The 25,061-nt window shown below is 41.4% G+C and overlaps 1 protein-coding gene across 5 annotated transcripts; it reads left to right on the top strand.

Moving 5' to 3' along the window:
- Positions 1 to 36: 36 nt before the first annotated feature.
- On the top strand, positions 37 to 21,502 carry ALG12 (ALG12 alpha-1,6-mannosyltransferase). Of its 5 annotated transcripts, none has more exons than XM_090136668.1 (10): positions 37 to 406; positions 6,722 to 6,914; positions 7,063 to 7,195; positions 7,672 to 7,845; positions 9,403 to 9,597; positions 10,416 to 10,519; positions 10,980 to 11,203; positions 11,972 to 12,141; positions 12,306 to 12,381; positions 16,094 to 21,502. In XM_090136668.1, exons 2-10 carry the CDS (start codon positions 6,750 to 6,752, stop codon positions 16,323 to 16,325), a joined length of 1,473 nt encoding a protein of 490 aa, XP_089992794.1. In that variant the 5' UTR covers positions 37 to 406; positions 6,722 to 6,749; the 3' UTR covers positions 16,326 to 21,502. The 5 variants fall into 5 exon arrangements, with proteins under 5 accessions (XP_089992794.1, XP_031470628.1, XP_031470635.1 ...); XM_031614768.2 differs by having other exon boundaries at positions 39 to 462; XM_031614775.2 differs by lacking the exon at positions 37 to 406 and adding an exon at positions 485 to 615.
- The last annotated feature ends 3,559 nt before the right edge of the window (positions 21,503 to 25,061 follow it).

The following is a 25,061-nucleotide window of genomic DNA, read 5'->3' as shown; positions in this document are numbered from 1 at the left end:
GATTTCCGCGTCAGCCCCACGCACGCTCCGGCTGCCAGCGGCCATTGGTAGCGGCGGAGGGAGAGGAGGAACGTGGTCCAATCAGCGGCCGCCACGCTCCGGGCCAATCGGAGCCTCCCGCGTGCACAGAGACCCGGGCGGGGCGGGATGGAGAGCTGCGGTGACGGTAACTCCGAGCTGCGCCGCCATCGTGAGTGCGGGCAGTCGTGCCCGGCTCGGAGCTGGCCGCCATTTCTATTGACGGATGTCTCGGAGCTCAGGGTGGCTGGCTGCGAGCTGTGCCCTCACCTAACATGGCCGGCGGGGAGGCGGTCACGTGAGCTCGGCGCTCCCCTCCCCGCTCCTCCCGCCGTTCGCCCCGTCCCGCCGGCGCCCTCTGGGGGGCGGCCACGTGGAGACCCGGGGGGTGAGCGCGGGGCGGGACGGGACAAAGCGCGACAGGGCGCGGCGCCGGGGGTAGAGGTGAGACGGAGGGGCGCGGTGGCGGCTCCTTGGGGGATGAGGCGGGAGGCAACGGGGGCAGAGAGGCCGCGGGCGGGGAGCCGCTGCCGCCCGGCGTCCCCGACAGACCCCACCCCTGCGGCCATCGGCCCTTCGGTGCGGAGCGGCGGCCGGGTAGGAGCTGGCGCTGTGCGGCTGAATGCGCCGCGAGGGACGGCTGTTCCATGCGAGCGCTGTCGCTAGCGCGGCCGCTACGCCCGGGTTCTGTTTCCCCTCGGCGCTTTCTGGTTCCCGTCGCGGAGCGCTGCCGTGGCCTGGCTGGGGTGGGGGACGGCGAGGAGCGGCTTTGGGGGTGCGCTCCCTGGGGTCGCGGCATCCCGCGAGTTGGGGTCACCCCGCTCCGCCCGCCCCGTCGGGCTCGGCGACACGACAGGAAGCTGCTCGCCTCTGCGGCGATGGCTCTTTATCCCGAAATAGCTCTGTAGCAATCAGGGAAATGCGCGTACGTCAGTACACAGGTCAGTGCGCTCCTAAAAGCTGGCCCTATAGCCTGGCGTTAAGCCGTTGTAATTCATCATTCCTCACTTATGGAGATGTAGCGTTACCTTACCTCCTACGGTACCCGGTGGGGTACAGCACGTAAGATGCGGTCACGTATTTGATTCATTTGGCAGTGACCCTATAGCTGACGTTGGGAACAAGGAGGATGCCCGGAGGAGCGGAGCGGCTGCGGGTCGCCAACCCGTGCCCGGCTGGCGGCGCTACCTAGCTAGGTGGCGGCCCCGCCTGAAGCGACCGCCAGAGGGCGCTGTGCCCGCGCGGAGTGGAGCCCATTGAACCTTAAGGGCCGTTTGACCAGCCCAGGGTGGCGGTGTGTGTGTAAGGAGAGGATTGGTTGGCCGGGAGCGACCTGGGTGTCTCGTCTCTAAGTGTGTTGTATGAAGGGGAGAAAGTGCTTTTTCACTCCCCAGCAGGCATATTCTGTGTAGCTTTATAGTCCCTTTGTAGCTGGTACTGTCACAGACTTTGTTTCCTGGCTCAGATTTCTATTTCCTGTTGCTTTTTTTTCCTACTTTAATAAGTTCCCAAGCTAATGAGGAGATATAGCTTAAAATAGTTACTATCACATTCATTCTTATAAATGATGATGGGTTAAAAACAAACAAACAAAAAAAAAGCACCGGCAGTGCTTAAATCTGACTTCAGAGGTTATCTCTAGAACAGAGTTGGACAAGCTATTAAAGTATTCCAAAAAACAGTAGCCAACAAGGGAGGATGCTGTGCTGGCATGCACTTGATGGCTCTGCATGAGTGCTTCCAGACAGTGTGTGAGGGGGTGATATGCCATGTCTGGAGAGATTTGGGCACAACCCATTGCATCGCTGCAGGCTTGGGGCAGAGTGACTGGCAAGCTGCAGCAAAGAAATGGGTGTAGGGATGTTGTTGACAGCTGGCTGAGCATCTGCCGCAGTGTGCCCAAGTGACCAAGAAGGCCAATGGCATCCTGGCTTGCTTCAAAAATAGCGCAATCAGCAGGAGCAGGGAGGTGGTCATCCTTGTGTACTCAGTGCTGGTGAGACTGCACCTTGAGTGCTGTGTTCAGTTTGGGTTATTCACTGAGAAAGATGCTGAGGCCCTGGAGCATGCCAAAGAAGGGCAACAAAGCTGTGAATGGTCTGGAGAACAAGTCTTACAGGGAACAGCAGAGGGAACTGGGATTGTTGAGGCTGGCCAAGGGGAGGCTTAGGAGAGACCTTATTGCTCTCCTGTCCTGTTTGAAAGGAGATCCTAGCAAGGTGGGGGTCGGTCTCTTCTGTGTAGTGATAGAATGAGAGTCAGAGGCCCTAAGTTGTGCTAGGGGAGGTTTAGGTTGGATATTAGGAAAAAATTCTTAGAGTGGTGAAGCATTGGAGCAGGCTGCCTATGGAATTGGTGGAGTCACTGTCCCTGGAAGTGTTCAAGAAACACGTAGATGTGGTACTTGGGGATATGGTTTAGGGGCATGGTGATAATGGGTTGATTGTTGGACTAGTTGATCTTAATGGTCTTTTCTAACCTTAGTGATTCTGTGATTCAGTATGCAGATTGTCTGCAAAACTCTTCATGTATGTATCCTGAAGAGTGTCTAAAAAGCACAACTGAGTCAAGCAGGGGAGACTGAAAAGTTAATTCTTGAAACATCTGATGCTTCTACAAAACAAGTATTAAGAAAAGAATAAGCTATTTTTGAAAGAACTGTTTGACACTTCTGTTTCTTTCAGATGGTTTTTTAAACATTATTTTCACCCCGTTGAATTCCAGGAAGGGATGAACTGTTGAAAATCTCTCTGTGGTTCAATTTCTGTGAGGGAGTAAACATTATTATGTCATGTGGCTCTGAAGATTCTTCGAAAGTTGCTAGAATGTTGGTGATGAATAAGACTGTATTGGTTACTGTATTAGTCTAACCTTTATTATTAAAAGGTAGTGGGTTTTTTTTTAATTGAAACTTGTTTTTTGCACTAAAAAGTAAAAACTGTACATTGCATGTATTCTTGCATTTATATAGCAAATTCATTTTAAACATCAAATTCAGTGTCTACCTGCCTGCCTGTTGTGATAAATGGCACTTGAATTTTGAGGCTTGTCAACATCAATTTTCAACAGAGCAACTTATCTTGAAACTTGACAGGATCACTAAATTTATTAAACTTGATTTCAGAAGACTAGGTGTTGTCTCCATGCTTTGTTTTTAATCTCCCAGCTTGTTTCCCTTCAGGGAATTTCAGGATGTATAATGCATACATTTATCTTCAAAATCTGAGTGCCCTGGCAAAAGATTCCTTTCTTTAGGCATGCACTAGAATTGGAGTCTACAAGATCTTAGAAAAGAACGAAAAAAGAAAGCTTTGTGATAAACAGTGTATAGGATATGTAGCTTCAATGTCATTCAGATTATGAAGTTGGAGGTTGATAAAGCTGTTTGATACTTCAGTCCTTTTATAAGGATTCATTGATTCCTGTAATAGCTGAAGTTTGTGAATGAGTGAATTTCAGCGTGCTGCTGGGATGCGTGTTGCTCCATGTCAAATACAGGTTGTTCAAACATATGCTATATGGCCTGATTCTTCAGTGTCCATTTTTCTGTGGGTAGATTTTTCAGAAATGTGAGATATCTCTGTATTTAATGGAAGAATTCAGCTAGGGAGCTTTCTAGAGGCAAGCGTTCATACAAGATAGACTGCATTGTACAGATATTTAATTCCTATCCAGCACTTCTTGAAGTCGTAGTCCAATACCTCATTCACTACTGTTGTGGAAAAAGGATTATGCTGTGACAGAACTCATTTTTATCCATCTGTGTAAAGAAGTAGTACTAGGCATGGGTTAAAAACACTTTCCACTTCATTGGATGTGTTTACTTAGGCTATTTACATTGTTAAACAAGGCAAAAATTGTAAAGACTTACTGCATAACTCTTATTTTGAGCTCCAGATCAGAGCTTTTGTTAAGAGTCTTTAATAGTAGGAATTACACAAAATAGAAAATTTCTAGTACTACTTTCTAGTAATTTTTCCTATTATGTGTGGGAATATATATGTACATGTATGGATGGATACAATCATAGAACCACCAAGGTTGGAAAAGACCCACAGGATCACCCAGTCCAACCATCCATGAATCACCAATAGCTCTCACTAAACCATGTCCCTCAACACAGTGTCAAAACATTCCTTGAGCACCTCCGGGGTCAGTGACTCCACCACCACCCTGGGCAGCCCATTCCAGTGCCTGACCACTGTTACAAGAAGTAATATTTCCTAATATCCAGTCTGAATCTCCCTTGGCAGAGCTTGAAGCCATTCCTTCTAGTCCTGTCACCAGTTACCCAAGAGGCTGATCCCCCAGCTCACTACAGCTTCCCTTCAGGTAGTCATAGAGAACAGTGAGGTCTCCCCTGAGCCTCCTCTTCTCCAGACTGAACAATCCCAGCTCCCTCAGCTGCTCCTCATAAGGCCTGTGCTCCAGACCCCTCACCAGTTTCGTTGCCCTTCTCTGAACCCACTCCAGGGCCTCAATGTCTTTCTTGCAGAGAGGGGCCCAAAACTGGACACAGTACTTGAGATGAGGCCTCATGAGAGCTGAGTATAGGGGGACAATTCCCTGTTCCTACTGACATTGCTGTTTCTGATACAAGCTAGGATGCCATTGGTGTTCTTGGCCACCTGGGCACACTGCTGGCTCGTATTCAGCCAAGCATCAATCAGTACCCCCAGGTCCATTTCTATGCAGTCTTCCAGCCACTCCGCCCCAAGCCTGTAGCGTTGCTTAGGGTTGTTGTGGCCAAAGTGCAGGACCCAGCATTTGGTCTTATTAAACCTCATCCCATTGGCTTCAGCCCAGCTATCCAGCCTGTCCAGATCTCTCTGTAGGGCCTTGCTAACCCCAGGCAAATCAACACTTCCAGCCAACTTGGTATCATCTGTGAACTTACTGAGGGTGCATTCAATGCCCTCTTCCAGGTCATCAATAAAGATGTGTGAGTATATATGAGGGCTGCTCTGGACATACTGCCTTGTATTTATTATATTGGTCTACAACATCAGGAGTGGATGTTGGTGATGTAGCAGCAGAGGTTGAACCTTTGCATCAAGATTCTGTTACATCCTGTTGCTATGTGACAGATGGCAGCAGAAGGGCAGTCTGACAAAATGATGTCTGACATGGAAGTGCATATGAAGCAAAGGTGTGTCATTGAATTCCTCCATGTGGAAAAAATGGCACCCATTGACATGCATTGAGACTTGCTGAATGTTTATGGGGACCAAGCAGTGGATATGAGCACACTGAGGCAATGGGTGGTGAATTTCAGCAGTGGTGACAGTGGCAGCAGATCACCTCTGCTGGTGCAGATTTCTACAACCATAGCATGTAGGCTCTTGTTTGTTGCTGTCAAAAAAGCATAGTTAATGTTAAAAAAGATAGCTTTATAGCTTAGAATTTGCTCTGTCAGTTAGTGTTATTGTGTTTCTTGTGTCTATTGTAGTTCTCATAGAAGCTTTACTTTCAGAGCAATCTGTGTATATATAGCACAATATAGATGCTCACTATATACAGGAATTGTATAGTTTTCTGAATTAATTGACGTTAGTTTGGAAATGAAGAATGTTTATGACATTACGTCTGTTTCTCTTTAATGTTAGGAAGGACAAATCGGTGGAGGAAAAGGTGACTCTAGGAGGCAGCTGAGTGATCCTAATAAATATGCCAGTTGTCTGACATCTGTCTGATGGACAGATTTAGACCAAAACACAGGAGAAAACATTTCCAATCAAAAACCCAATTGTACCTAAAAGGTGGCATTTTTCAAGTTTCGTGTCCATGAGAACAGAGCAAGAATATCAATAAGCAAAATACCTTGACTTTTATGAAATTAACCTAGAAAAGTGGGAAGTTTAAATTAAAATAATAGAACTAGACCACCGTGTTTTCTGCTGGAAATGGTAATGGAGGTTAACTTTTTTAAACTAGTTTATGATTTTAAATTACTAAAGACTAGCATTAAAATACCTGTGTTTTTTATGCCCTTGATATCAGCTGAAATACTTTGCAGATAATGCCATGGGTCAGCACAGTGTTGTGAAGCAAAGCACTACGGACAGATGGCCTTTCCTTCTATCCAGGAGTGTGAAGGTTTGGGTTTTGACAGTGCTCACCTACTAATGATGTGTGGTGTGGGTGCCAAGGGGGATTCCTTTCTGCTTGCCAAGACCATACCTAGCTACTGGCAAACTAGCAAACTCAGAAGTTCAAAGTACTCTGTTCTGAACAATTAATCATCTTCTGGCTTCCTCTCCCACGAGCTTCAGAGTCCCAGACAAAAGAGATAGTATGTTCTGAAGATCATGTGTAAATCCAGTGTGAGATTAAAGTGAGAATAAATTACAGAGCTCTCTTCCATAAAACACAGGCATAATTGAGATGGTGCTCTTGGTAGTAGAGACAGTCTCGGACACAAAGGGAAGCATCTGAAGTAGGGTCTGTTTTAACAGAAGTGTTATAGATTGAAAATGAAAGTCTTTGCATTTGCTGTAGGTGGCACAAATCCTGAAATGTAGTCTGAATATGATTTTGTCTGTCTACTCCATAGCTGTAGATTATTTAGTTTATTTTTCTTTGTTTAGTATTGTAGTACCTTTTCTTTCTGTAAGAATCACCCTGACCAATTTCTCTCTTTTTCTGTTTCTATAACTCATGCCATGTTATTAATGTATGTTCTTTTAACTTCTGGTCTTGATAGGTGAATATATGTGAATTTTGAACACAGGATGGCTCAGAAGAGGAGCTCAAGTGGGCGGTCATTCCCATTATTGTTGTTGATTATTGTTGTGGCCTTTGTTCATTTAACTGTCTGCCCATTTACGAAAGTGGAGGAAAGCTTTAACCTGCAGGCTATCCATGATGTTGTGTACCACCAACTGGACTTGGATAAGGTAAATTCAAAATAGGTGTTTGGTTTTTGAATACTGTTAAAGCTTGCTATTACTTTCTATATGAGTAGAAAATATGCAATGTGAATATAATTTATCTTGATTTTTCTTTTGTTTCTGATTTGCCTCTCTTAAATTTTCCTTTTTGCAGTATGACCACCATGAATTTCCTGGAGTTGTCCCAAGAACGTTTCTTGGACCGATCTTTATTGCTGCTCTTTCCAGCCCAGCTATATACATACTTTCCCTGTTAAAAATGTCCAAATTTTACTCCCAGCTGATTGGTATGTGAACTTTGAATTCAAACTTGGTTTAGTGTAATGTAATATTCAGTGTTTGAGTCAGTGGTTAAAATGTGATATTCTTTCTGCTGATGAGGGATTTTACAAACTGTTTACCTGGAGCCAGAATGGCAATTCCACTTCTTTTTTTGGGGGGTGTAATTAACAACACAGAGGAAGTGTTTCTTAGCAAAAACCTGGAGAAAGTGTATTCAGAGAATATATTCCATCGTACACTTCCATTTACACTTTGTAAGATTTGGGCACGGAATCACTGACCTCTGTGCAAAAGTATCAAGCAAGTTAAAGATGACTTAAAACAAACTAATGTATAGAGGGTTTGGTTTTTTTCTATAACGTGGCTTGCATTATAATTTCTTCGGTAGTGTTCTTAGTAATTTCTTCCCTTTGCATACTTACACATTCATTGGTGATCAGTCTCATACTATTCTTATTTCATGCTTTTATTCTTCTGATAGTCCGAGGAAGCCTGGGGCTCAGTGTGATTTACACACTATGGAAGTTGCAAAGAGAAGTTAGAAAGCAGTTTGGAGCAACTACGTCAACAGTCTTCTGTCTCATAACTGTTACTCAGTTTCACTTGATGTTTTACTGTACACGAACCCTTCCCAATGTATTTGCACTTCCTTTTGGTAAGTATTTGTATATGGATAATTTCAAAATGTAAAAATTATTTTCAAATGTGTGGATAATTAAACTATAGAAAAAATATAGTCAGCCCAACTTAATATTTATGCTTGGTTATGCTATGTGATAACCAGATGAGAAAACTTAAGTGGTTTTGAGGTGGTTTTTTTCCAGAAATGCTTACAGTGATTACAGTTAAATCTAATACAACGTCTGAATACACAATGAGTTGGAGTTTGTCAGAGATTTGAGTACACTTATCTAATGCATAAAACATATGACATAACAGCTAGTCTTCAAGTCTTGCCTATTTTCCTTTTCTGCAATGTTTGCAACAATGCTACTAAGGAAATTCAAATTTATATGGGCAAATCCAAAATCACAGCAGTACAACTAGAGCTTTTCCCCGCTACTGCAGACTTTTAATGGCAATAATTTATATACAGGAGATTTCTTTTTCAGTTCTCATAGAGGTATTAGAAAAGCAGTAGGCATACTTTCTGTTTAAAAAAAAAAAAAAAAAAAAGAACAACACAAATCTGTAGGACTTAATCTACACAGGAAACAGTTTTCTCATGAGGCTGTGGAACTAACTCTCATAGCAAGCTCTCCATCTTACTTTTCTGGACTCATCTATAAATGTATCAGTACAGAACTGGGAAAAACAAAATCAGTGTCAAAATCATACTCTACATACATGGTTTTTCCCCAGAGATGATGAGAGGAAAAATCAACCACATATGATAAATATTAGCATAGTCACTTAATGCTTCAGTGGAATTTGTTTGGTTAACAAAAAAAGGTTGATGTAAGAACCTGCATAGATCAGAACTGAAAAACAAAACGAAGAGAACTGAGTCATCAAACACTGTTTAGTAGTAAACTTTCCAGATCATTTCTGTGGGTATTAAAAATACAAATTGTTTTAACTGTTTCTACTCTTAGTATTTCACATGTAATCAGTTGGTATTGTTCTTTTTGCTTTTGTTGCATTTTGCTTAGGGTCCAGACCACTTTACAATGTAGTCAGTGTTATGATGTGATTTGGACTCTGTAATAGTAGAGACAGCTTTGTGGAGATATAGTTTATCTCCAGCTAACGTTACAGATGGATTCCTTCTCCCTCACCTATAGTCTGTAGTCTCTTTTTCATATTTGAAATGGGGTGCTGTTGTCAGTAATACAAGATATACTCATCTAAGGGAAAAAAAAAACTTTTCAGGAGATGGTGGGAAGGAATAATTATGAGTCTTAGTTTGAGAGGCAATTAGCATTTAAATTTGAAGGGGATGGGGGTCAGAAGCTATCAAATGCATTGTCCAGAAGAGCTTCCACATGTTCCTTTTGCAGTATGCTTTTCCTGATTACTTAAGCATCAGTGATAGTATGCTGCATGATTTTCCAAACTCTGTTGCTGTGACGGAAGGAGGATTTCTGGACTAAAACTGCTAGGAAAACTAAGATGGGATGGTTGGGAAGTTTGAGTAACAGGGTGCTTTTCTTAATAAAAGCGTTGCCCTGTAGAAAACAAATAGATGAGACAGTGTATTTTATCTTTACAGTGCTGTTGGCATTGACATTTTGGATACAACAAAAGCAGAGGCCATTCATTTGGTTCTCAGCTTTGGCAATTATAGTCTTCAGATCAGAGCTCGCCATATTCTTAGGCCTCATGCTTCTTGTGACGTTTTTAACCAAAAGGATCTCCGTTTTAAAGATACTTTCCCATGCTGTTCCTGCAGGATTTTTTTGGTTGGGTAAGTATTTGCTGGGGTGGGGGGAAGAAGGCCACATATTAAATTTAGCAGAAATACAGATATTTGCTTTTTTTTTCTGGTGTTCTGGCCCTTAGGGTTTGGTTTTGTCTCATTCTTTTACCAGTAATACCACAAGCATGTTTATTTCTTTGAATGTTTGTGTGCAAGGAAGTAAGTATGCACAAAGCCCCGGGAACATACTATGACCTCTGTCTTTAGATGTCCTGTGTAATGTCTTGGTCTCGAAAAATCTTAGATGTACAAGTTAACTTCAGTATAGTTAGTACCAGGCTGTAGTTCCAGGTATATTATCAGCTGTATTATCTATTGCTGTGATGACAAGCTGAAACTGAGGATGAAATGTAAGTGACAGACAGGGATACTGAACAAGAGAATTGTGAAGGGTCACAGTTCTGCTTTACAGATGCTTGAGATTTAAGAAAATTCTCCTTTGTGTCTCTTTATTACATTAATTTCTTACCATTCATTATTTTTGGTGCTCTACTATTCTTTTTAAAACAAAGTTTAATTAAACCATTGTATTTTAAGCCATTGTATTTCTTACCTGGGGTTGGAGTCAAGCAAGTCTCAAATTAGATTCCTAGGTGGCATGCTTCAACTAAGAAGCATCCTAAGTGCATCCCCTCCTGCATTTCCCTTGCATTATAGATAGATTCAGTCTTTTCTGTGGCTTTAGGTCAGACTCACAGTGCATATTCAAGTTTGTGTTGCTGTCATCAGTAAATGTGCAGTGTGGATGTGCTTATTTGGTTTACCTTAGTTTTTAATTCATCCAGATGTGTATTTGATTCTTTCAGGGCTAACAGTGGCTGTGGACTCTCTGTTTTGGAGGCAGCTTGTGTGGCCTGAAGGGAAAGTGCTCTGGTATAATACAGTTTTAAACAAAAGTTCCAACTGGGGTGTATCCTTTGAAAAGTCCAGGGAAAAAGAGCTGTAACATTGTCAGCTGAAGTGAAGACCTACTCCTGAGACTCAGTTTTGGTGTTACTGAAATACTTAATGAAAAGCAGAATGTATGTGAAGTTATAAGGCGATGTCTGTACTGTAGATCTTTCCTTAAAATTTAAACTTTCCTCTGCTGATTTTTCTTTTTTCTTTTTTCTTCTTCGTGGTATCCCGGTATAAATCTAGGTTCCTTCCCTGTGATTTTCCTCATCATTAACGTCATTTGATGTACCTTTATTGGATGATTTGAAAGACAACTACTCTTGTTTTTCAGAAGAGTAAGGCAGAAAACCAAATCCCTGGAACAATGTGATATACAAAATTTTACTGCATATTTGCAAATTTTGTCTGCTACTGTAAAGAATAGTTACTCATTAGCAGTAAAACCATCCTTAACTCTCCTTTTCACCTTGAAGACATCCCCCTTCTTATGGTATTTCTATTCAGCTCTGCCTCGTGCTTTGGGATGCAGCATTATATTTGTACCTTTAGGTGCAGCAGAAAAGAGAACTCGGATATTACTTTTGCCAGCACTGGGCTTTATTTTCTTGTATTCATTTCTTCCACACAAAGAGTTGCGCTTTATCATATACACTTTCCCCGTCTTCAACATAGTAGCTGCTAAAGTGTGTTCACGAATGTAAGTTTGAAATTGCTTTTTCCTTTTTTTTTCCTTCTTTTTTGAAATGTAAAAAGAAGGAGAACCTATTACTGTTCTTATACACTTTCTCTCTTGGAATCGTGATTATATTAAGATCTAGAGAAGCTCTAGAAAGAATGTCTGTATCATTCTGCCTATTCTACTAGTGAAAGAAATGGAGACAAAAGTGATAGGATTTGAAGCAATAATTTGATAAGTCTGTGGCAGAGGCAAAAATGGAGTTCTGATCTAGAGTTCTGAATTGCAGTAGCACCATGCTATTGCAATTCAGTTTATCCACAAGAGAAGAAGTTACTGGTATGTTGTTAACGTAAGTTTCCTCAGGAAATTGTTGAATGCACAGGTAGAACCGTATATTACTATATATACTCATGAAACTTGGCGTTTATATTAAATGACTACACTTGAGTATCTTGAGTAAACAAATTTAAGTTGAATTCTGAACTTATCTGAAAGAGAGTATATCCATAGCTAAGAGTTATGAGCACAGAAATACTTAGCTGTAATGATAGACCTTAGTCAGTTTTCTTAATAAGGATATTCAAGTTTAAATGTTTGTTGCTATAATTTAGTATCCTAATAATAATGAATGCATTCCTTACATGATTGTAATTAAGTTTGCACTGTTCTTTATTATCTAACTGGGATTATTATTATTTTTTTTTTTATGGAAGATCGCAGTAATCAATGATCATTATGAAACAAATATAACAGTTTAGTCTTGCTTTTTTTTTTCCCTCTCAATAGACTGAATAACTACCGGAAATCCTGGCTGTACAAACTTGGATCTTTTTTTGTTGTAATGCATCTTCTTGTTAATGCTGCTTATTCCGGAACTTCTCTGTATGTTTCACATTTCAATTATCCTGGAGGAGTAGCAATTCAGAAGTTGCATGAGTTGGTACCTTCAACAGCAGGTATGTCAAGCTGGTTTTGAGGTATGTTTGTTTTACTCGGTTGTAATTTTTTGCTATTAGTACATCTTAACTTGTATTGAATATTGCTTCTTCGCATTGTTTTTGTGAATCTTTTCAGTTACTATCGGTGACCTTATAGTAATTTTGGAACTTTGTTTCTGTAGAGGTCTCTGTTCATATTGATGTAGCTGCAGCACAAACAGGAGTCTCTCGGTTTCTGGAAATCAATTCAGATTGGAGGTATGTTCAGATTTTAAAAGGAATATATATTCATTCATAAGATAAGCACCTGATTTAATTTTTATATATGGTCTATATGAATCTTCAGGGAATTTGGGTATGTGCAGTGCTGCCAATTTACAACATTGTTTTGGTTAGTCCTGTTTTGCTTAAGTGCCATATAATCTTTAAATACATGAGGAAAAAAAAAGGACAGCACAGAAATTATTTTGCTAAGGCACTGGTATCCTTAAAAGAGCGTTTGCTATTTCACTAGGTTTTATAAGACATACTTGTAGATTAACATTTTTCTGTTCTTGGTAGAACATAAAATAATACAATTATTAATAAAATAAATTATTATATTACTATTAATTGGGAGGAATCTCATTTTATCTGTTTTTAAATGCTGTGTTGCAAAGTGAAGCTTATCTACATATTAATATTCAAAGTCTATTTTTAAGTGAAACATCCTTCAGATAAATGATATTAAAGCTGCTGTCACATAGACTGTTAGTCATATTCATTCTCTGTAGTAGATAACACTTGAGAGTTTTGTTACCATAAGCAGAAGAGATGCACAGTGTATTAAGGATTATAATATCTAAAGAAATAGTAGAGGATATTCGTGGGATGCCGTTATTTGCTTTTCAGGATGATGCCAAAAAAGGGCATGTTTACGATTCAAGGCCTGCCTTGTTCAACCAAAGTCAGGATTTCTAATTTAAAATGTAATCTTAAGGAAAAACCTTACTTTATCCTTGCACAAACGGATTTTGGTTTTAGTTAAAGTCTGAATGTAGAGTTGTTTTTCCCAACTTGAGCTGTTCAGGATAAGATGAAGAAACAATTAATTTATTGGCATTGTTTGAGGAAAAATTTTGGAATAGAGAGAAAGAAGGGAATAGGATGCTTCCAGGGCGAGCTACAGGAACCACTGTATTGCCTTATTTTTTTCTTCTGTGTTCTTCTGTAGTATCATGATGGTATTGACAGTTAAAGGCAGAATTCCTGTCATATTTACCAATCCAGTGTTTGTTCAGAATTATTTTTTTTTTGCATCTTCTATCTAGAGAGGGTTTTAATACATGAAGATATTACTCTATTAGAGTACGAGTGATAGAACACGCATGACAGATAAAATGCTCCAGTCTTTGTTTTTTGAATACTTATTTAAACTACTCTTAAATGTATTCTATAAACAAAACTTTCCAAATACAGTGCTTAAGTTCGTTGGGCTTTTTTAGATGGTAGAGTTTCTTTGGATATTTCTTGTTATTTGATTGAGGTTTTTGTGGTGCAGTGGGATTGGAAAGTGAATGAATAATATCCCTGTCACTGATGTATGGTTCATAGTGTTGGAGCTGTTGGGTAGCTTGTCTCTATCACTTTTATTTTTCTCACCATAAAAAGGTCTTAAGGGAGGGCTGATTCATCATAAAGTTTCACATACAGAGGGCTACTATGTCTGACAGCACAATAGTGTAAAGTTTAGTGGCATCAGCTGTCTGTTTTCACTTTATTTAGGAACGTGACAGTTTCAGATGGGCGAAAACTAACCTACCATCTTCATAGATAGATTTATGGGTATAGCAGCTATGAAGACTGATGATTCTTCAGGAGAACTACAATCTACAAATAAAAGACTCTTAGAAGTTAACGGCTTTCAATGGTGTGCTTAGATTAGATCTATGTGCCTCAAGAAAAATGCAGGTGATCCATTATTTTTCTTCAAAGGTTGACTGAAAGAAGCTTGGTGCAGATTCTTACACAAGACAGGTGTTACAGACTTGTCTTCAATTAGAGTAGTCTCTTTGAACCAGGAATAAATATGCTGTGTAAGCTTCAAGTATTTAAAAATAATAAAATTCAGAAATGCTTGCAGCCAGATGAAAGGCCTTTTATTTGCTGATGAGGAAAATGCAAAAATAGTAGTTGGTAAAACCTGTTACAAAGTATATCATTCTTTCTGCCAGTTTTAGCACATCTATCGTTCTACATGGCATCCTAAGTGATCTTTCTGGAAATAGCAGATGAAATTAAAGTGTGCTTTTTTTGTTTGTTTTAGAAAGCACTTGTGCAAGATCTGATCCTGTATTTGGTTAACCATGCACACAAATCCTTGAGTTTGCTGTAGAGTATCTGTTGCTTCGCATATCTTAAATGTTACTGACTTTGTTGCAAATATATGAGATTATTGCTTCCAGTTTTCCACAGAGAATTCAGGGCAATGAAAAGCCAGGTCTGCAATGCTACGCATGGTAAAGGATGCTCATAGGTACATGCAAGAGTAGTTACAGGCATTAATACAGGGGTTGCACAACTTCTATACCAGTGTCCACTTCAGTAACAACAGCCACAGACTTGAGTAAGTTAATTGTGAAATGTGTGGGAGGAATCAGGTGCCTAAGTTACAAAAGCTGGTGGAGAATAGCTTGCAGAAGAGGGCAACAGAAAGAGGGAAGAGCTACATCACTCCTCAGTTGGCTTACAGATTATTTTTAACACTCTTGTTATGGTTAGATACTTATGACTGTTCTGTCCTAAACAAACTAAAGGTAGGTAACTTTGCTTTTAACCTCTATCTTCTGTACTGTTTTCCATCATTAGTAAGTGTGGCATATTTTTTGGAATATAGAACAAAGAATTGAAGCCAGGTCTCCCCCTTTCAGAAATACAGGTAACAGTGGTTTATGGAATATTGAGGGCTGAACTCAACTTGTCCTTCTCCTTCTGAAGTTGTTGGATTGAGGACTCAATTAGGCTGTCACATCCAATATGAGCATCCTACCCCTTGGGCTACAAAGTTCACCTTCTTCTCTTCAGTGAAGACAGTATCTTCATGAGACATTAAGAGAGATACCTCAGAGTCTAGAAAATTAGGTTTGTGCATCTCTGTGATGTGTGAGGGATGAACTGAACTCAAGTGTTCGGTTCTGGGCTCAGATCAGACAGAGAATGTACACCTAAATCTTCAGTATCCCTGTCAAATACTTCATCCATTTGGTTTCTCGTCTCTTAAATTCCCTCTGCAGCTAGATTGAACGTAAGCCTTCTTAACAAATAACTGTAAGTGGACATGTTAAGTACTTTTGAAACTTAGTTGCCTTTTATATATGTATTATATGGAGATAATAACACGTATTTAGTATTCTTTAACAGGTTTATAAAAGCTGATCTAAAGTCAGTTGCCCAAACATGCAGTAGATCAGGAAATTGAACAAGTGCCAGGTTAACACTTCAGTTTCCAGGGTGTTCTTTCTCTCCTGTGGTGTTCAGAGCAGTGTTTTCTCTGCTGTTTTCTGGGGCTCATACTTTAACTTTTCACTAGCAGAAAAGAAAGACTTCTGATGAAATGCTTCGTAACAAATTTTCTTAATTTCAAAAGGAAAAGGCAAGACTGTTATCCAAACATCAGTTTTTGTAGATAACGCTTAGACTGACTATCATTTTCTATAGTTATTGGCTTTGCTGCTTTTTCCACAGAACTGAGAGGACTAGATAAGGAATTTTCTACAAGTCCTAAATTAGATGATAGTAATAGCAGAAAGACTTGCATGGAATGACTAGCTCTCTAGCCTCTTCAGAAAATAATATTTTGTTCTCCAAATAATTTTAAAACAGGCATATAACTGAGAATGTTTTGCATTTGTTTGTTTTGTTTCATCTTTGAAAGTATCTGCCTTGTGATACGTAAAGAGGAATGTAACTAAAGCTTCTGTATTCTCTACAGGTATGACAAAAGAGAAGATGTTAAACCGGGAGACCAGCTGATGTTTTCTTATACGCACATACTGATGGAAACAAACCCTCTTCAGATATCACATTACAAGACAACCCACAGGCCGCTGGCAAATATACCTGGCATCAGTAAAATTGGGTTGAACCTTACTGCACTACCTCCTTTTACTTTAAACTTAAAACCAAAATTAGTACTGTTGGAAAAACTTCCTCTATCATCTTGACTGTGAATTTTATGTAAGCCTTTTGATGTAATTTTGCTGATGACTGAATGATCTATGACAACAGCAGATTATCATTCCAGCACTGCAGTTCAGCTTCTGTGAAAAGGTACAGAAAATCTTTGTATTGATCAGTATTTAGCTTCATCCTGTTTATTATATGAATACTATAATGCATTCCTAGTCAGTATAAACTCAAATCTGAGTTAGATATTATTAGATGTGTTTGAGAGAGGCTGCCTACAAGTTTAGTGCTATTAAGTGAAATGTCTACTTGATTTGGGTAGCTATTTCATAATGCAGCACAGGTATGTCCTAATTGTCCTATATAAGATACATAATGGAACGAGATCTTACTTTGGCAATAACTTTATATGTAATCTGTGTGTGCGAAGATGTATTATTCGATATATCTGCAGGACTGTAACCCGCTTAGTTGTCAGATTGCCTGTGTGAAACTTGAATGATGTTATCAGCATAGGAAAGCCATATTCATTGTAGCTTCATCACAATACATAATTGTGCCCTGTGGGCTATTAAACTAATTAAAGTGAAAGGTTCACTTAAAAAGCATTTGGACCTCTTGGCAACACTGTTTTGTAACAGTATTAAACAGTATTAAAGAATGGTTATCTTTATTTCAGTAGTTCATGAATGAGTAGTGCAACTTGGATTTCACAGAAAATAGTATTTAAAAACTATTTTCCCTTTTCTTCTGCAATTGTATCTTAATTTGCAGTGCACAAGTTTACCTACAAAAATATTTACTTGAATACACTCGAAGAAGATAGGTGCTGTTTTATTTCTGTATTAAGTAGTCCCCTTGGAAAAGAATAAAGTACCATGTGTTAAAATTGTATAAACTAGAATAAAATAGTATGCTCTGTAATTTCTTCTTTATTAGATGCTTTTGTTAAGGATGTCTGCCTGGACTGCTGAATGGAAGAAATTTAGGGGTAAACAAAAGGGAAGATTTTCAGTAGGGACAGTTGTAATGTGGCAAGAATTCCAGTAGTGTAAAAATTCAGAACTGGTGAAATAAGCCTGGGCAGAAAGCTGCTCCTTGCTGACTGAAAACTCAAGTAAAAAAATTGAGCGTGTTTTTTTTTTTTCTTAAAGTGTTTCATTCAGAAACTATTTACCTGCATGTGCTTCAGCTTTTAAGACTGTTTTTTCCTTTTACCGTGTAGATTATGTATCAGAAGAGGTGATCTAGTGGGGTGGAGCCTGTCCTGTGGTGGGTGGCTGTTGTGCATGCAGGCTTCCTCACACTGAGATCTGGCAGAGGCAACCTGCAGAACTCGTTAGTCCAGTCCCTGGCTCCTCTTGAAATTGAAATCAGTGAAGTACTATCTGTTTGACTTGTCTTTGGAAGAAAACTCAGCTTCCTCCAGAGCCAGTTTGGACATCAAATAATTGAAATGATACAGAAGGAAGTATATGTGCAAATAGCTGAGAACTTGGGACATGATGAAGGAAAATTTATGAGTAAGGATTTAAGTCCTTGTATGTTAAGCCTGATCTACTTTATGTAACTCCCTCACAGTGTAAGCTGTAACTCAAGAGCCTGAAGTGAAATTTATCCTGCCTGAAGTATAGACAAGCATCTGGCAATGGTAGCAGTGTGTACTACTGCTCTCAGACTTGCTGCTGATGAAAGTAGATACTAGCAGCTCAAATTGGCCTGTTTATTATGTCTTTTAGGAGTAGAGAAAGGAAATATACATACATGGAGGAGGAAATGAAATACTGAATTGCAGTTTCAGACAGACTCTAGGGTTTATTTAGATCTGTTATATCTTGCTCTACATCTGTGGTTCTCGAGAAGTGCTTAGTTTTTCCATCTGAAACCAAGTTGGGGTTGTAGATATGACGCTGAGAAAAGCCTGAGGACTATAAAAAAAAGTCTTAAGGGGACTGGGGTGGGTAGTTGATGGAACAGGCATGCAAGTAGTTTTTTCTTCTGTAACTTCAGTAGTGGAGAAGGATACTGAGAGGATCAGAAAAACTCACCTCATAAATAAATGGCTTAGAGGTCAGTGCAAACACAGGAATTCTGTTTGCTTTTTTGACCATGAGGCAATTTACTTGGCACCTGGCATGATGGCTGCAGATGGAAATAGCCTGTCTCCAAGAGGTGAGAGGACTCTAGCTGAGGAACTGGCAGGACTCATAGAAAGATCTTTAAACTAGATATGAAGGGGGAAGGGGACAAAATGAGGGCCACTGGGGTTGAGCAGAGGGTGAAGTACAAAAGGATGGAGTAGGGCAGTGGGAGGCTGCTGTTCTAGGGGATCCTAGCTCCTCTAGAAAGGTGATGAGACAAAGCCCAGCTGAAGTGCCTTTATACCAATGCACACAGCCTGGGAAATAAGCAGGGGAAACCAACAGCTGCCAACCTCCACATTTAATACTAGACCAGGCTGCCCAGGGCCCCATCCAACCTGGCCTCAAACATCTCCAAGGATGGGGGATCCACAACCTCTCTGGGCAGCCTGTTCCAGCACCTCACCACTCCCATAGTAAAGAACTTCCTCCTGACAGCCAAGCAAAATCTCCCCTCCCTCAACTTAAAACCATTTCCCCTGCAGTCCTGCAGTTATCTACCCTTTCAAAGAGTTGATTCCCCTCCCCTCTGTAGGTTCCCTTTAGGTATTGAAAGGCTGCAATGAGGTCACCTCGCAGCCTTCTTTTCTCCAGGCTGAACAAGCCCAGCTCCCTCAGCCTGTCTTCATAGGGGAGGTGCTCCAGTCCCCTGATCATCTTTGTGGCCCTCCTCTGGACCCTCTCCAACAGCTCCCTGTCTTTTTAGTACTGGGACTCCTGACACAGTACTCCAGATGGGACCTCATAAGAGCAGAGTAGAGGGGGACAATCACCTCCCTGTCCCTGCTGGCCACCCCTCTTCTGATGGAGCCCAAGATATCATTTGCTTTCTGAGCTGCAAGAGCACACTGCTGGCTCATGTTAAGTTTTTCATTCATGAAGATCCCCAGGTCCTTCTCTGCAGGGCTGCTCTCAAGGACCGCTCCTTCCAGTCTGTGTGGATGCCTCCAGCCCAAGAGCAGAACTTTGCACTTTGTTGTGTTGAACCTCACTAGATTCACCCAGGCCCACCTTTCAAGCCTGATGAGGTCCCTCTGAATGGCATCCCTGCCTTCCACCATGTCAACCACACCACTCAGCTTGGTGTCAAGCAAACTTGCTGAGGGTGCACTTGATTCTATCACTGATGCCATAGATGAAGATGTTTAAGAGCACTGGTCCCAAGACAGACCCCTGGGGGATGCCGCTCGTTACCAGCTTCCACCTGAACATGAAACCATTAATCACCACCCTCTGTCTGCAGCCTTTCAACCAATTACAGAATCACAGAATCGTAGGGGTTGGAAGGGACCTCCAGAGATCATCGAGTCCAACCCCCCTGCCAAAGCAGGATCCCTATACCAGGTCGCACAGGTAGGCGTCCAGGCGGGTCTTGAATATCTCCAGAGAAGGAGACTCCACAACCTCCCTGGGCAGCCTGTTCCAGTGCTCCGTCACCCTCACCGTAAAGAAGTTCTTGCGCACATTGGTGCGGAACTTCCTATGCTCCAGCTTCTGGCCATTTCCCCTTGTCCTGTCTCCAAAATTCCTTATCTATCAAGTGGTCCACCCATCAAATCCACATCCCTCCAATTTGGAGAAAGGATGTGGTGAGGGACCATGTCGAAGGCCTTGCTCAAGTCCAGGTAAATGACATCTGTCACCTTTCCTTTGTCCACCAATGCCATCACTCCATCACAGAAGGCCACGAGATTGGTTAAGCATGACCTTCCTCTGGTGAAGCTGTGCTGGCTGTCTCGGATCACACGCTCATTTCTCATGTGATGAAGCATGTTATCCAGGATGATCTGTTCCATGATCTTCCCAGGCACAGAGGTGAGACTCACTGGCCTGTAGTTCCCGGGGTCCTCCTTGCTCCCTTTCTTGTAAATGGGAGTGATGTGACCCTTCCTCCAGTCATCCAGGACCACACCTGACAGCCACGACTTCTCAAATATGATGGAGAGAGGCTCAGCAACCAGCTCAGCCAGCTCCTTCAGAACCCTAGGATGCACGCCATCCAGCCCCACGGACCGGATCTTGAGGCGGTCTCGGATTTGCTCTGCCCTTACAGTGGGGAGAATTTACTGCCCCAGTCTCCACCTAGAGGTTTAGGGATGCAGGGTTCAGGGACATGAGAAATACTAGAATCCTGGCTGCCAGTGAAGACTGAGGCAAAGAACTCATTCAGTACCTCAGCCTTCTCTTTGTCCGATGAAGACAGTTCTCCTTTTACATTTACCAAAGGAGGTACACTCACTTTGACCTGTCTCTTCTGGCCAATGTACCTGTAGAATGCCTTCATACTGTTTTTCACATCCCTTGCCAAGTTCAGTTCTCTCTGTGCCTTTCCTGATCCCACGTCTGCAAGTCTGGGCGGCATTCCTGTATTCTTCCCAGGTAACATGCCTTTGTTTCCAGAGCTTATATGCACCTTTCTATGCCCTCAGTTTGCCCAGCAGGTCCTTGCTGAGCCATGCCAGCTTCCTGCCTCCTCTGCTTGCCTTGCTATTCAGAGGGCTCTTGTGATCTCAGAAGGGCATCTTTGAAGAGTAGCCAGCTTTCCTCTTTGTCTTTAGAGACAGCATCCCAGCAGATCTTTGCTGACAATTCCTTGAACAGCTTAAAGTTCATTCTTTCAAAGTTCAGGATCCTGACCCCCCTCTGCCAGGCCCACATTCAAGATCACGCACTCGACCAGGGCATGATCACTGCAGCCCAGGCTGTCGCCAGCCTTAATACCTTTAATGATCTCCTCCACACTGGTGTGCACCAGGTCCAGCAACGCTTCACTTCTGGTCAGTCTGTCCAATACCTGAACCAGAAAGTTATCATCAATGGATCCCAGGAGCCTCCTGGACCTCTTGCAGCTCTCTATGTGGTCTTTCCAACAGATATGCAGATGGTTGAAGTCCCCCACCAGGACATGAGCCTGTGAGCATGATACCCCCCCCCCCAGCCTCCCCTTGATCAGGTGGCCTGTAGCATACCCCTATCACCAGCTAGTCTTTATTAGTCCTATCCCTAATTCTAACCTGCAGGCTCTCAACCTGTTTCTGACTGTTTCTCAGAAGGAGCTCCTCACGTTCTATCCACTCTCTGACATGGATATCCCTTCTAAAGAGATGATACCCCTCAGTGGTGGTATTCCAGTTATGGGAGTCATCCCAGAATGCTTCCATGACAGCAACAAAGTCATAACTTTCCAAGTGCATCACAGTTTCCCCAACAGGAGGGGAATCAACTCTTTGAAAGCCCATAGAAGTTGTAGATGCCCCATCCCTGGAGGTGTTCAAGGCCAGATTGGATGGGGCCCTGGGCAGCCTGGTCTAGTATTAAATGTGGAGGTTGGCAGCCCTGCCTGTGCCAGGGGAGTTGGAGATTCATGATCTTTGAGGTCCCTTCCAGCCCAGGCCATTCTGTGATCTTTGCAGCAGAGTAGCACTGGTGGCTGTATGAATCTATGGCAGTCAGTACATGTACAGGCTCCACAACATAGGTCAAAAGTGCACCCTGCACCCTGCACCCTGAACAGGAAGGAGTATCTGCCAAACTGCAGCACAGAAGAGTATTGCAGTTTTTTTTTTTTCTTTTCCCAAAAGGCTGCTTTTAACAAACAAACAGTACTTGGAATAGAAAGTAAACTCTCCTAAATTTAAATTAATGCCCTTATCTCTGTCTCTTTTGTTGTCTTTAGATCAGTGAAGAGCTTCCACAAGAGATATAGAGCTCATTTTCTATTTTAATGTGGATGGATATTTGCATAGAAGAAAGCGTGAGTTTAAGCTCCCTAGGTATAAGAGGGCATTAAGGAAGTCTCCCACCCCCTTATGATCTTGGAGTGCAGCATTACAATTCTTCTGCCTTTAGAGGCTTGAAAAAGGTTGGAGGAAGCGTCAAGTTACTGCATGAGCAGTGCAGTGCAGAGAATTTGGTAGGAATTTACAAAGTAATAATAAATTTTGTGTTACTATTCAAGTTCATAAAAAAAAATCCTTCTGTCTTTATTGATCACAAATAGCTGTGGCTTAGAGTATAACTTTTCTTAAAAACAAAAAAAAACAAAAAAAACAAAAAAAAAACAAAAAAACAGAAACAAACAAAAAAAACCCACAAAGAAGATGAAATAAGAAAAGCACATTTAAATGATTGAATAAACCTAAAGAAAGCAAAAAACAAACAAACTAACAAAAAAAAGCCTAGATAGTACAGTCCATACGTGAATTATGTTTATGACAGTCAAGCAGAATGAAGTTGTAAACAAAATGCATTTAACGTGTATAATTCTGCTGTAGTAAATGATTGAATTCAGTGTGTCTTGAAAAAACTCCCCAAAGGTTATCAAATGTTGCACAGTATCACATATGAAGTCTGAGTTAATTATTTCCTACAAACAAGGTGTGTCACCATGTTTTCTCATTAAGAACAGGCTAGAGTTGGCAAATAATCTGTTTTAAAGCACAAGATTTAGAACAGCCCATGTGGTAAGACTAAAAGTAGTTGTATGTTGCAGGACTTGCTGATTGGTGGTATTTTCAATAATGAAAGTAGAAGCAAATTCAAAACTTAACTGTAACAGCTCACTCTCTTCCATCAAGAAATAAAAAGAAGAGATTAAGGAACAGTGTCCAGTTTAGATTCTCTATGAGTTAAAGCATTCAGAGCTGGGGAAAAATACAGTAGTTTACCTTGTACATGTCCTATATACCTGCTGTGGGTTTCAAGAGGAGGCAGGGGAGAGAACAGCTGGAGAATGGTTGTCACAGATCAGACAAAATGCATTTTTTTGTTAATTGAGAAAAGTCAAAACATGTATTGGGGTCTAACCAGTTTCATTCAAACTATTACAAAACAACCTCAGTACAGTATAACTGTGTAATGTGTTCGAAACAGTTTGATCACGCTCCTTCATCTCACTCCAGGTTCATGTATTCCCTTGGTGAGACACATTATACATTCAGGCAAACAAGGTGGAGACGTGCGGTAGCTAACTAGGCTAAAGACTCTTCCTAAACCCTTAGTTATGTCCATAATGCTAAGGAGCCTGATGACAGCTAATAAACTTTAAGCACTGATTTGCTGTATCTCAGCTTCAATGCAAGTGTGTCTGTGTGCATTTCCCTTGAATGTGAGCACTTTTTTTGAGTATAATAGAAGCTATACAGAAATCCAGTCTTGCCTTCCTCACCTTATTATGTTCACTCTTAAATTCCCCCCTTCACTTTCTATTTGCAAGAAAAGAACAAAACCACAAAATGAGTTTATCACCAGTGTCTGTTTAGCCACAGTTTTCTCAGTTAGCTGGTTACATAATTAGTCACAGCTACATCTTAAATGAAATTTGCCAGTATATGCTTAGCGTGTGACACAAAAGATTATGGTGATGTTTGCAAAAATTCCCAGTTAAATGATGTATGTAAATTGCCTCAGTGAAGGTTTTGTTTTTTATTTAAATATATATGATTCCTCTACGTAAGTATACAAGCCATTCTATATGCAGCTTATATCAGCTCCTTAGATGACCATGAGCAATTACAGCTACTTTTAGTTGTTTATTTCAGAACGTTTTTTAGAATAACAAGGACACTCAATGATTTTTCTGAACTTCATCCTACTGTCATGGGCAGTCTTACACAAATTCTGCTTTATTTCAGCTGAAACTGCTGTTGGTTCTGTGCCAAGGCTTGACTGGTGTCCAGTTAGGTCAAGCATAAAGTAAAAATGCTTTCCGAAACTGTGGCCATCTTTTCCTTTAAAACTGCCAATTTAATTCCAGAGACTAAAGGAAGGAATAGGTTAATGTAGAGAAAAAAAATTATTAATAATAAAGAACAGGGACTTAAGTGTAAATCTAGCCTTCGGAATCCAAGCTGGTACCTAAGTTGGGTACATCACTGTGGTTGCCATTTCTGGCTGGCATGTTCATTTTATCATACAATCACAGAATGGCCTGGGTTGAAAAGGCCCACAATGATCATCTAGTTTCAACCCCTCTGCTATGTTCAGAGTCGCCAACTACCAGACCAGGCTGCCCAGAGCCACATCCAGCCTAGCCTTGAATGCCTTCAGGGATAGGGCTTCCACAACCTCCTTGGGCAACCTGTTCCAGTGTGTCACCACCCTCTGTGTGAAAAACTTCATCCTGATGTCTAACCTAAACCTCCCCTTCTCAGTTTAAAACCATTCCCCCTTGTCCTATCACTATCCATCCTCATAAACAGCTGTTCCCCCTCCTGTTTATATGCTCCCTTCAAGTACAGGTAGGCCACAATGAGATCTCCCCGGAGCCTTCTCTTCTCCAAGCTAAACAAGTCCAGTTCCCTCAACCTTTCCTCATAGGAGAGGTGCTCCAGCCCTCTGATCATCTTAGTAGCCCTCCTCTGGACCCTCTCCAAGAGCTCCACGTCCTTCCTGTACTGGGGACCCCAGACCTGGATGCAGTACTCCAGATGGGGCCTCACAAGAGCTGAGTAGAGGGGGACAATCATCTCCCTCTCCCTGCTGGCCACCCTTTTTTAATGCAGCCCAGAACACAGTTGGCCTTCCAGGCTGCAAGCGCACACTGCTGGCTCATGTCCAGCTTCTCATCCACCAGGATACCCAAGTCCTTCTCCACAGGGCTGCTCTCAAGGAGATCTTCTCCCAGTTTGTATA

This window comes from Phasianus colchicus, chromosome 1 (assembly GCF_987193195.1).
Source record: "Phasianus colchicus chromosome 1, bPhaCol1.hap1.1, whole genome shotgun sequence".
NCBI classification, from domain to species: domain Eukaryota; kingdom Metazoa; phylum Chordata; class Aves; order Galliformes; family Phasianidae; genus Phasianus; species Phasianus colchicus.
This window is presented reverse-complemented; position numbering and strand designations above follow the sequence as displayed.